This window comes from Toxoplasma gondii, chromosome XI (assembly GCF_000006565.2).
Source record: "Toxoplasma gondii ME49 chromosome XI, whole genome shotgun sequence".
In the NCBI taxonomy this organism is placed as follows: Eukaryota; Apicomplexa; class Conoidasida; order Eucoccidiorida; family Sarcocystidae; genus Toxoplasma; species Toxoplasma gondii.
This window is the reverse complement of record NC_031479.1, coordinates 4,006,134-4,018,646: the sequence shown is the minus strand read 5'-3', so window position 1 is coordinate 4,018,646 and position 12,513 is coordinate 4,006,134. Positions and strand designations below refer to the sequence as shown.

Below are 12,513 nucleotides of genomic sequence, written 5' to 3'. Positions count from 1 at the left end.
CAGGCTGTCGCCTCTTTTTTTTTTCTTTGTTTTGTGACCAGCCTTCAGCATATAGGTTCTTCCATACGTTTTTCGACATGTCTCGGCCTCTGTTTTTTTACTTCTTCTCCAGATTTGTGTGTACGTTGTTTATTGTATCATTCTAGTATATATTGATATCTCTCCTCTGTGTGAGCGTGTCTGAGTGTGAGGATATGCCTGTGTCTGTTCGCGTATCCACGTCGTCTCAGCGTATCGATCGTTGCCGAATAGGCGCAGACACGGCGAAAAGTCCTTTCCCCCGTTCTCTTGAAGGTCCGGCAGACGAACGACCCGCGCGCGTTGGGGAGTCGGTCTGCGGTCCTCAAGCCAGATTGGTTGCCTCTGTTCTGTTGCGCATTTCTCCTGTGCAGTGTTCTGCATGCCCATATACAGAAGGAGGCGCATGCATGCAAATTCAAACCTTCAGCTGTTTTCTGAATTTATTTTTCCGAAACAAATTCGTCCAGGCTCGTCCAGCTGCGGGGCCCGCGTCTCGATCTCCCGAAAGTAACGCAGCTCGAAGTAAAAATAGAAGAAAAATTGACACACATGTACAGAGACGCACACAGAAGCGCATGCGCATGCAGAGGGTTTTTACCCTGTTGCATGCAGTGAGGCGCCTTTTGAAGTCAATCTCATGGCGCAGTTTGTGTGTCTCACGTTAGTGGACGCGGGTGGTCTGCCTCGATCTAAAGGAAATTCGCGTTTTTTCCGCATGAAGTCGCCATACACATGCAACACTCACGCAGCCAGAGTTCTCTGAAGAAAAAAAGATGAACGGTGAGGACGTGACTATACTTTTTTCGACTTCGAAGTCACTTTCGAGGAAACCTCCCCTTCCATCAACTGAAGCCAACTGCCACCCTGGACGGAACAAGTCAAATGCATGTAGAATGCCGCAAGAGGCCTCCACACTCTGCAACTTCCTCGTCGATGTCTTCTGTTTCCTTGGATTCCCTCCTGCGTTCTTGTACCTGGCCTTTCTGTCTTCTGCTCATCCCTGCTTTCTGTATTGCCCTCTCTCTCTTCTTATCTTCTGTACTCTCGCTGTTCAGTGGCTCCCCTGTCCACTTTGTTTCCGACCTTCCTCGATTCGGTTCTGTTTTTCCCTCGCCTGCTGGAGACAAATGACTGTCGCCTCCGCTGCTGCAGCTCCAATGCGCGCAGCTGAGAGCGGGAGGCGACCGTCTACGGGGCCGCTATGTCTTCTCCGAATATAAGCCGAATCGCCGTGTCCCGCCTGAAAGCGCGGGGCAGGCAAGGCGGTGAAAAAGGGAGGAAACAGCAGAGCGTTGTGTCTCTCCATCGACGGTCTTCCCCCCTCAAGGTCTGCACTCTCTGTACGCGCAACGCCGTTTACCGAGGCGGCCTCGTCTGCAACCTTGCCAGTCACGACCAGCAGTGGATGTCCACCCGAGAGCGCTGGGCTGAGGGTTTCGTCGACTTTCTCTTGTGAGTCAACAGACTTGAACGAAGAGTGAGAAGCATCGGCCAGAAGCCTCCTTTCGCTCTGGCTGCCTCCCGCAGTTCTCTCCGCTCCCTCCCGTTCGCTCCGGCCAGTTGACTGGGGATTCAGAAGCTCGTTGTCCTTTTCTGCGTGGAAACGCGCGCTGCCTATAACGCGTCCGCGTTTCTCATCTTCTCTGTCCTCCAGCTTCGAGCGCGGAGCGACCCTTGGAGTCCACAGAACTCCTTGCCTGGACGGACGCAAGTCGCTGACGTCTGCGGAACGCGAACGCTCCGCGCGCGGCCCAGTAAGGGGAAAAGGAAACAAACATGTGGGCAGCGGTTCCTCTTCTTCCAAGTCTGGAAAGCTTTCTTGGATGACGACGACCGCACCGCCCTCGACCTCAGCTTCCATCAAAAGAGCGTCCCTCTCCAAACGCGCCTCCTCATCTCTCCCGCGGACAGACTCAGACACTCCCCACGGCCTCCACCCTTCGCCTGCTGCGCCTCCGACCTCAGGAGTATGACTGGGTCCGTCTGTCTCGGCAGGAGAGAGCGACGAATCCGAGAACCTCGCAGGCTGCATCTCGTTGACAGCTAAGGGCGGTGCCAAACGAGCAGCGCAAGAAGAAGAGTCAGCATCCACGGGTGTCAAGTGATAGGAGGTCTGGTTGTGTTCTCGCTGAAGGACATGTTTCTGTTTTCTGGGTGCAGCTACGCTCCCCCGATCGCCTGTTGTCTCAGGCCTGGCTCGTCCTCTTCCTGCGACCGCTCCATCGCCTTCCCTCTCCCGCGCGTCTTCCGTGAGGTCTTCGTTCCGCGCTTCCTTCTCGTCTTCTCCTGCTCCCGTCGTCAAGCCTCCGGCATGGCACATGAGCAGATTCCGGTCTCTGCCTCTCTCGCCTGCGGCGTCGCGGTGTTCTCGTCTCTTTTCGGACGCATGCACTCTGCGCCTCGGCAGGTTTTTGTCGGCCAAGTTCAGGAGAAATGAGTAACTGTCTAGACGCCGAAGCCCCTCCGTCGGCTCGAACGTCCACTGCTGGCCAGTAGGACCTTGGCCGGCTTCGACGGCGGGGAAAATGCGGAGCAGAGACTCATGGTACTTCAGCAAGCTGAGGTTGTGCGAGATCGTGATCAGCGTGATCTTCTTTTCTCGACACAAGCGATACAAAGTGCTCTCCATGTCCACGGACACCGCGCTCGTCGCCTCATCCAAAATCGCAAAGACAGGTCTGAGAAGCAGGTCAGAAAAGTGACGTCGCGGCGACTTGACAGGAGGCACAGAGAGATCTGACATCGAAGACTTTAGAAACAACTCACACTTTGCATGCCTCTCTAGGCGTCCAGAGGAAAAAGTATGCGAACGCGCGAGTTTACTGTGCCGCACCGAAGTCTATTGCACCCTTTCAATGAACGTATTACTGAAAAATACTCGGCATGCACTGAAAGAGACGCGTCTCCCTCGAGAAACTGTCGGATTCACTACAGGACGAAAGACTTCTCCGTGTGGTTGATTCAAAAGTCTTCTGACTTTCGCACAGACGCCCTCGGATCACAGACTTTGTCAACTGTTGCTGTTCCCTATACAGGTGTCACCAGCACCCTTTTTCCTTTCTCGTACTCTCTTTCTTTACTCTCTCTGTCTCCATCGTCTACGCTTCCTGTCGTTTCTTTCTTGCCTTCAATACAACAGTCTGTCGCCTAATTCGCGCGTTCTTCTATGTCGTCTGCACGTTCTACCATTCGTCTCTGTTTTTTGCTCGTTTTTCGCTTCTCTTTCAGTCCCTCTTCTTTTGATTTCCACTTCTTCCTACTGGTGAAAGAAGAGACGCGCAAAGGCCATGCGCTGCTTCTCGCCGCCACTGAGTACCCCACTCCAGTCTCTCCATGCCTCCCAGGTTTCTGTGAACCGTTCGAGAAGATGGCCGAGACCGACGAGCCGCAAAAGGACCTCGAGATGCGCGTCGTTCGCCTTTGTCGGTCGCGCCAAAAAGTCTTCGTAGGTCATGGGATAAAGCACCTGTAAATAAACGCATTTATCGCGGAGGTAAACTCTGAATGTTTTCGATGTCTGCGTTTTCCAGTAGGCGGACCCCGGTCGAACAGCTGTGAAACGAATAACTTCGAAATTTGGAACTGTGCTTCTCTGGAGAAACATGCAGACACCCGAAGGCGAGAGAACGAGAGAGAGCTCTCAGGTTATCGGGTGCCAGCGCCACTGTGCTGGACTGGATACAGCGAGAGAAGAACGAAAGGTGATAAGAAGGGAGGACGTACTGAAGAAAGAGAGGGACCAAGGGCAAGAAGAAGAAGAAAGGAGGCAAATGCAGGAAGCAACGGAGGAGGAGCAGAGAGAGAGAAAAAAACGGAAGAAAAATGGAGAGAAAAGAAGAAAGGCGGCACAGCAGAGAAAGCAGACTGCAGAGAGGCACCCAGGGAACTCGGGAGCAGGAGGGGAAGAGGAAGAGCAAAGAAAGGAAAGTAGGGGGAGCAGAAAGAAGCGAGTGAAGGAGGAAAGCGATTGGGAAACAAACGAGGCAGGAAAAACGGAAGAAGATTGAGAAAAGTTAGACAAACGAGCACCTGGTCACGAAGAGTTCCTTCCGGCATGTAGGGCCTCTGAGGAATGTAGAACAGCTTCGACGCCTTCGGCTTCCTGACCTCGCCTTCTACCAGAGGCCACAATCCACCTACGGATAGGAAAACGAGCAGAATAAAACAAAATGAAAATGGAGAGGGAGAACGAGACAGAAAACAAAAGGAAAAGTGCAGAAAAACGAAGAAAACGAAAACGAGGGTGTGTGGCAGCGGCGTCACCACCGTCGTTCCATCGAACTCGTCCGTGTCTAGTGATTCGGCGAAAAAAAACCGAAAAGGCATGCAGAGACGGCAACAGGTGACGCAGCACCAAGAATCCTGATCGAGCCAGACTTCGAAGGAGAAACGCGAGACGGACAACACCGGAATCTCCTCTCTTTTCCTCCAAAGCAGAAGAAAACAGATCGCAGCCAACCAAACACACGAGAATCAGCGAGAATTGCAGAGTGCATGCAACAGGAAAAATCAAACGACGGCACCTCTATCCACACAGGGACTTCCAGAAAATGTCATACAGATCCATTCACGAATATCTATAGGTACCTGCGCATATGCATACAAAAACACTCAGCCTCACATATGCATATGTACATATATATATATATATATATATATATATAATATATACATTTATATACATATACATATATATATATATATATGTCCAGAAAAAGAAGTCTTTGCACACAACTACGTAAAAGTATATATATATATATATATATATATATACAAATATATATGTATATGAATGTAACTACGGGAACTCGTTCCTTTTGGCGCGTGATGGAACATGGAGGTTTTTTACCTAGGATCCGGAAAAGAGAAGTCTTCCCGCATCCATTGGGACCCAAGAGAAAGACGTTTTTTCCTGTTTGAATGGAAAATGAGAGATGCTGTAGAAGGACGTGCCCTCCAGGTGTCACGACAGCCACGTCCCGAAATTCGACGGCCTTTAAGTTACTTTCCGTCACGAGTCTGCCAGAGGACGCGAGTGAATGCGTTTCTCGATCGATGGAATCGTCTGCAGACACACAAGAAACACAGAAAAGAGCCATATGCGCCACCAGACTAAAGCATCAACTCTCCATCTGTACCTGTATAACCTTCTGTAAGGACATACACGTGGAAACCCAGTGGATATACTCCCCAGAAAGAGCTAGAAGACTCGACAACTATCTACACATACCAGGCGTAAACAGCGTCCTTTTTAAATAGACAGATACAGGAATATATAGTGATTCACGAAGATATATTCGTAAACAGATATTGCTCTGGACAGGACGAACGGATAAATATGTTTACATATAGATAGATGGATAGAAAAATAGATAGATATGAATAGAGAGATTTCCCTGCCAGCTCGGCACAATTTTAGAGACACACAGGGAAACCAAAGTGAGTTTGGACAGACAAAGGTCACAAGAACTCCTATACACATAGGTAATACTATTTGTACACACATGTATAATTGAATATACGTATATATATATATATATGTATATATATATATATATGTATATATATATATATATGTATATATATATATATATGTATATATATACAGCGAGTGGTAAAGATGCACATATCGATGTGTCACCCTCGATGTGAATGTAAAAATGTGACAAGGGATGAGGCATGTTTCCTTTTTCTGCGTGCATCCTCTCCTTTCGCGTTTACTGTCCTTCTCTCGATATCCCCTCTTTCGTTCCTTTCCGTCTTTTCTCCACTTCCACTTTTGGTTACGTATCGCATTGCTTCTGTTCCTTTCTGCTCGAGATCTCCCACCGGTCAAGGCGACTCTGGGGCAGTAGACACCGCTCTGCAGATCTTCGACGACTTGGAGGAACTGGAAGAGCCTTTCTGTGTAGCCTCCAAGTTGCTGAACCTCTTTGTACGCGAGGACGATCCTCCCCACCGCTTTCGCCAGGTTGATCAGGAGCGTACTGTTTCGAACATACGCCTGAAAGTAAGAAAATTCGTAATGCAGAAAGCACATAAATGTGTCAATTTTTGAATAAGTAAAAAAGTATGAACCATGAATGAAGATAAAGAGTGGGCGACCAGGTGAACGGAAGAAGAATGCGAAGGAGATAAAGAAAGAATGTATTTGTGTACGCATGAGGCAGTCGGGGAACGAAACATAAAAGATCCGAAGGGCGTTTCCTTTCCCCCCGTTCCGCGTCACGAATCTGCGGAGACAGCAGGAGCAGCAACATCAAACAAAGCACTTAAGAAGCGCGAAGTTGTCTTTCTTTTCTTCCAAAGGCGTAGCGACAAGAGAGACATGGAAGATACGCATCGAGAAATAAATGCGGTTCTTCTCTTCGGTTTCCTTTTCGCATCTGCCTTACATGCGCAATGTCTTCTTTCTGGGCAGCTCGGCTGGGGATTCGAGCGAGGACACCCCGCCGTTCGATTTCCTCTGAAAAGCGTTTCCTCCCCAGTTTCTTTGCAGCCTCTTCAGCAACGAAAACTTGGGCATAGTCAGTCATGTCCAGCAGCTCGGGCCGCGACACTCGTCTAGAAAAGAACGCCTCAATCTTCTCTCGAAATGCAGGAATGGCGACGACCGCATAGCCCATGACCACCGACATATGCTTGGCAAAGAGCATATCGAGCGTCCCCATGAGGAAGTGATAAATGAAAAAAATGTGCTGTCGATACACACAAGCTGTCTCGAATGCCCGTTCCAGACGGCGTGACGCAGCCTTCCCTCCTCCGTAGAACGCAATTTCTTCGCTGTGATGAAGAAGGTCGGAATGCAGAGCTGAAGCGAAGCAAGAAGAGAAGCAGAAACGAAACATAGACACGGAAAAACGGACGGAAACGCGCGACATCCGAACGAAACTGGAAGGAGGCCGGACGGCGCTCCGAGTGTACGTATGACGCCAGGGCGAGACTCACAGAAAAACGGGAGAGAACCACGGTTTGACTAGGAAGAAAGGATGAAGCAGGTACGCGGGCAAACACCACAGCAGAGAAGAAGACAAGGTGACGAATGCAGAGGAATCAGAAAGTGGAAAGAAAACGAAAAACACAGATGGAGAGGCTTCGGCGCCACTCCCTCTGGTTTTCTGCCGTACCTCTGTACTTTGCATCTAATTCGTGCATCCTCGCCGTTTTCCTCCCAATTGGAGGAGAAGCCCAGTGGAGAACTCCCGCCGTGAGGAGATACCAGAGACCCAGAAAGAGCGGCGCCTTTACGCCGAGGTGCCGCAGAATCGATCGCGTGAGGAATACGATGTCGACAGTCGGTTTGAGAAAGGACGAGAACAGAGAGGCGACGAGCATGCTGAAGCTGGAAGTAGTGTTCGCCAGCAGCTCGTCTGGATGGCTCACACGCGCGTCGAGAGCAACCTGGGAAGCGAAAACGCAAACAGAGAGAAACAGTGGCGCGAGGTCACACCGCATGTCGAATGCCGGACGCAGATCTTGAGTGGAGATGAACAACAGATATCCGCTTGCGGTGTCGGGGTAGTGCGGCTTAGACTGTCACCGTCGACTGAGGCAGCGCCTATACGAATCAACGCGTTTTGATGTACAGACAAGACGCTTTCTAGGTCTCGACAAGAAAGCCTCTGAAGGCAGGGAACACCCTCTCAAAAAACTGGAAGTGGATCCACGGAATGTTCCATGATCCTGCCTTCTTTCTCGTAGATTTCATTTCACGGTTCCAGGGACCAGCGTATTTGCCTCGCTGTCTTTCTGAGTCAGAAAAGAAGAAGCAGACGAAAGCTTGTCTCGTCCTTACCATCTGGTAGAACGTGAGGCCGCTAAGGTATTTCTTGACCAAAGTGTCGGTTAAGTTCTTTCTGAGCAGAACGCCCAGACTCTTTTCGGAGAACTGAATGGCCGCATTCACGAGCGCTGCCGGGAGAGCGTAGGCGACGAGGAGACTGAGACCTCGCAGAAACTTTTTGCCGTCTTGGCGGATGATCCCTTCGACGACTCGGCCGTTCACAGACGCAATCCAAATCGAGAGGAAAGTGCGACTGATCAGAGTCGAGAGAAGGATGAACAGATAGAATCCCTCTGAAGACAAAAGTTTCTCCCTGGGAAGCGCCAAACGCAGCAGGCGAAGAAACTGTTGACAGAGCGAAGCGCGTTGCTTCTTGGCTTCCAATTCGCGGCCCGAAAGAGCTGTTAAACTCGCTTGGGAGCTCGCTTGTTCTCCCTCCTCTCCCGGCTCTCTTCCGTAACTAACAGGCTCCCCAGTGGTGTCGCTGCGCCCCTCTGCGCCTCCTTCCGCATCGCCGTCTGCGGCTCCAGAGGGACGGAGCCAAGCGCGAAAGAAGTCGAGCAGCGTTTCCACCCACTTTCGGAGCTGCGAAGAGGCAGAACGGAGCGACGACAACGCGCCGTCTCGGGGAGCGTGTACACCCGAGCGAAACGTTATGTACACCATGGGAGACCCGGAGGCACGAGGCTGAGAAACATGAGGCCGCGAAGACGAGGGCGGAGTGCACGACGTTGTCGAAGAGGCCGAAACCATCGAAGGTGACGTCGACGGCGAAGCGGTGCCGGGATGTTTTCCCCCGGGTGGTATGGGTGGTGGTGTCGGGACACCCTGAGACTCACATCTGTTCTCGGCTGAAGGGAGGGAAGTGCGTTTGTTTCTGCCTGCGTTGGTTTCCGACAGCTTTCGAGTGAAGGGCGGCGCGCGTCCTTGCTTTTCAAGGCTTCCCTGGTCGTCGGGAGAAGCAATCACCCACCTTAAAGCAGTTCCTGGTTTGCCGTCTCCGTGGAAACTGGCCGTGCGTGCAGCGAAAGCTCGAGGGAATCGTTCAGCCAGGCTTCTCCGTCGTTTCCCCGAGTGCGCGGTCTGGTCTCCGTCTCGAAACGAAGACGAGAAAGAGGGCGCGGAGTCCGATGGCCGGATGTAGTCGTCGCGTTGCTCGCTCTCGTTGTCTCGCAGGGGACCGTCCTCGACAAACCTGGGGACATCGAGTTCTGCAGGCGAATGCATCGCCGACGCGAGCGACGGGAAACTAAAGCAACAGGGGATGCTGGTGTTGACCGGCTCTGTGGGGGACGACTGCTCGGCTCCTTGAATCAGAAGAGACAAATCGCACAATGCTTCGTGTAGAGACGCAGAGGCAGACAGCGCCTTCTTGCTTCCCTTTTTCCGAAATCCAGGAATCCCGTAATGGCTGTGCGTTTGCGGTCGACTTCCCAACGGTCCCCTGGCACTCTGGCTGCCTTCGCTGGTGTCTGATGACGACGAAGGAATAAAGTAAGGAAATCTCTCGAAAAAGGATCGCAGATGGTGCTTGTGCTCGCCGTTTTCTGCGGCCGACTTGCCGTCCGCTTGCTTCTGCGATTCCGCCACTTTCGGCACCCCGGATGCCACTTGGCGATGCCCTCCTGCGGTCTTCTGGGTGGAACGTTCTGCCTTGGATCCAGTCCTGTCTGCCGGCAACTTCACCGTTTCCAACAAGGGCGACTCTCCAAAAAAAGCCTCCTTTGAATGGGGCATCGAGGAGCTATTTACAATCGCCGGACTTTCCACTCGATGGTGTCCACGTTTCTCTGCACCCGTGTGTGCGAGCGTTTCAGGCGTACATGCACCTCGGTTGGAGTCCTTCAATTGTCGCTGGTGCAGCGGCGACCGATTTTCATCTGGATCGGTCGTTCCCTCGGAACTCGACGAGGAAGCGTCTTCAGCGTCGAACAGCGGTCCTCTCTGTTCCCCTGTCCTGTCTGGTTTGTCTGGCGCGGCATCTGACTCGGTTGCCGAGGGAAGAGCTGCGAAAACAGCAGTTGGGGTTTGCTGCCTGACACCCGCGATGATCCGACTGAGAAACCAACGAAATTTGTGGAGGAAGCGCGCGATGCGACGACGCAGCGGGCGGGACTTGAAGACCCCAAGCAGAACAAGCGCGATGACAATGAGGAGTCCACCAATGATGCGCTTCCAACGAGCGACCCAAATTGTCTGAGTGGGTTGCATTAGCCATCTCTGTAAACGCGGTCGTTCGAAAAACGAAACAGCGTACTGGAATTCGCGCGTCGTGTGGGTTTGCCGTGGCCGCGTAGGATAAAGGTATATGTCGTCCGGCGGAGAGCTGGATCCGTGAATGAACGCTTGATAGATCCGCGTGGACGGAACCACGGTGCTTTTTGTGCCATACAAAAGCGATCGAATGACATCTTCTGGTAAAGATGCAGGCGGCGGCCTCGCGTGCGGGTGAGCTTGAGAAGCCAAGAACGGCGGATAAGGTATCCAAGGGGGTCTTGGCGGAACCACCGGCACAGGTGAACTCGGCGGGGCTCGGTAGCGAACCAGGGGGAAACTCCGCGGCAGATCGTACGCGTCAAAACGGTTGTTTTCCGCTGTGTTCACCGTGTACGCCCGCCTGAAGACAACAGACGGCAGAAGCAAACGAAGGATCGTAGGCGGCAGGGAATAGGCAGAAGCGAACAAGCGCTCATTCAAGAACGCGACACAGGGTAAGCTCGCAGAATACGAAGAAGCATGAAAAGAAACTGCGTTTCGGTAATACAATTCTACTAGTTGAGAATGTGTTACTGAACTCAGAGCCAACGTTCGCTTGTTCAAGATCGAGAAAGTTGTCTGAACGGTGGTAATTCAATCGGTGTCACTGGGACGATTTACACGAAAACGGATCACATGTGTTGCTTCGTTTTTGATCTGAAAATACTCACCAGGGCTGGCCTCGAAACGCAAGTAAATCCATCTTCCCTTCTCGTGGCTCCACTAAGGTTTTCCTGGATCGAACCGACGTACGGAAGGCTATTCTTTGGGGTCCGCAATCGGGGGCGCCGTTTCAACAACTCTGGGCGTTTACCTACTAGACATTGCCGCGTTTGGCTGTCTCGGATTTGCGCACCCTCCGTATCTGCCCTCTTGGTTGCAGCAGAAATAGGTGAAATTTTTTCCCCAAGTCAACGACGTGCTTGATGTGGCTGGTCGATGGGAGAGCCAATTCCGGCAGTGTGACCCCGCATGCTTCGCAGCCAAGTGCAACGAAAAAAAGTTGACAAGAGATACGATAACGAAGTGGCAAAAAGTCAAGAAAACCCACTATATCCGACAGAAAATGTCGATTCGAGACCCCCGTCGCTTCCACATATGTAGAGTGGCGAGTTTGCAAAAGCATGAGAATCAAAGCCAAGGAAAAGAATTTTCTCTCTTCCAGTAAGACAAGCAATTCAGCAAGTGAGCTTCATTCTCTGCCGATTCGTTCCAAACGCGAGAGTCAAAAAGGTGGTTTTTTATCGGATTTGAGTTGCGACGACGCCAGCGGGTGGGAGCTCCAACGTGTACATTACCAAAACAAAAAGTAGAAAAACCTTCAAGAGGCAGGACGAAGTAGCGGAACTGGCGCTTCCAAAGATCGAGTCAAAAACATTCTCAAAAACAATGCACCGGAGGCGCAGACCGGTTCCGTCACGTGAGGACCACCGTAAGGATGAAAAAGCGAAAAACAATGCGCAAAAAAGGCAGGAACCTCGTATTTGGAACGAATTACTAGTAGACGAATTGGATGTCGCTTGCCTTCGACGAAACAAAAACAGTGCGATTAGTCGATGGGAAAAGCAAAGATGGGAAACGAGAAGCCCCTGCAACGAGCAACTGTGTGCCTCAAGCGAGGACGACTTTATCCAGAACAGCAGCTGATCGATAAATGTTTACTCCCCGTTTTCTCGGTTGGTGTTTCCGAATTCATCGAAACGTTTGCACAAATCGCCGAGGCAATGGTAAGAGTCTGTCGCAATAGATCTATAGGAGTTTTTACGCATATCAAATACACATCTACGTCCATGCAGGCGTTCTCAAACTTTGGCTGTTAAGTTCTCTGTCTACTTGTTTTGTCTGCTAGCGAGCAGTATCCGCTCGAACCTGACAGACCCCGCGTCGCATTCTCGATGTTTTATCTTGGCCAAAAACGTGTGCAGTGAGACTGTTTGGATGGCATTCATGTAGGCATCACATCAGAGTGTGTCTGTGCAAGTTGTAGTGTAGTCTGCTTCAGGTAAAGCATGATCAACCTCGCTCTCACGGCAGACAACAGAACTTGTGAAAGTGGGCGTACACGGTGCACGCACTCTATTTTCATGACGATTTCCCGTTGATTATCTCAAGAACGTAGCCGTTTAGCGACAAAGAAAACCCGAATGTGATACACTCAAACAGAAAGCCGCAAAGCATTTCGATAAGCGTCACCAGAATCCGCTAAGGCGCAGCAGATCCACCAGAGTTGCAGGCTCGAACTTGTTCGTGTCGTGTTGAAAGGTCGCTATTGCACGTGCAGAGACTTTTTTTCACGCCGTTTCTCTAATGCGCCAACCAAGGCAGAGACTGGCCAACGGGAACGACGGTGTAAGATTGTCCTATTAGGTAAATCGGAAAGGCACTCTGCCAGTGTTACTAAAACAGGTTGTGAAATAGAAATCTTTTTCAGTGTTATTCAGCAAGTTTTCACT

The 12,513-nt window shown here is 51.2% G+C and overlaps 1 protein-coding gene across 1 annotated transcript; it reads right to left on the bottom strand.

Moving 5' to 3' along the window:
• Window positions 1-566: 566 nt before the first annotated feature.
• On the bottom strand, window positions 567-11,235 carry TGME49_314330 (ABC transporter, ATP-binding domain-containing protein). The gene is made up of 9 exons (XM_018782812.1): window positions 10,732-11,235; window positions 7,817-10,421; window positions 7,149-7,422; window positions 6,417-6,832; window positions 5,851-6,025; window positions 4,871-5,086; window positions 4,051-4,157; window positions 3,282-3,487; window positions 567-2,699 (listed from the first exon to the last, which is right to left on the bottom strand). The coding sequence occupies exons 1-9, from the start codon at window positions 10,761-10,763 to the stop codon at window positions 1,073-1,075; spliced, it is 5,658 nt and encodes a 1,885-aa protein (XP_018635381.1). The 5' UTR covers window positions 10,764-11,235; the 3' UTR covers window positions 567-1,072.
• Between the last annotated feature and the right edge of the window lie 1,278 nt (window positions 11,236-12,513).

Excerpts from the sequence above, each read along its gene's own strand:
- TGME49_314330 (XM_018782812.1), bottom strand. The coding sequence starts at position 10,763 with ATGGATTTACTTGCGTTTCGAGGCCAGCCCTG. Across the intron at positions 3,488-4,050 it reads AAGGAACTCTTCGTGACCAG|GTGCTTTATCCCATGACCTA; the intron begins GTGCTCGTTTGT and ends GTTTATTTACAG. Across the intron at positions 2,700-3,281 it reads GCGCGTCTCTTCTTTCACCA|ACCTGTCTTTGCGATTTTGG; the intron begins GTAGGAAGAAGT and ends CCTGCTTCTCAG.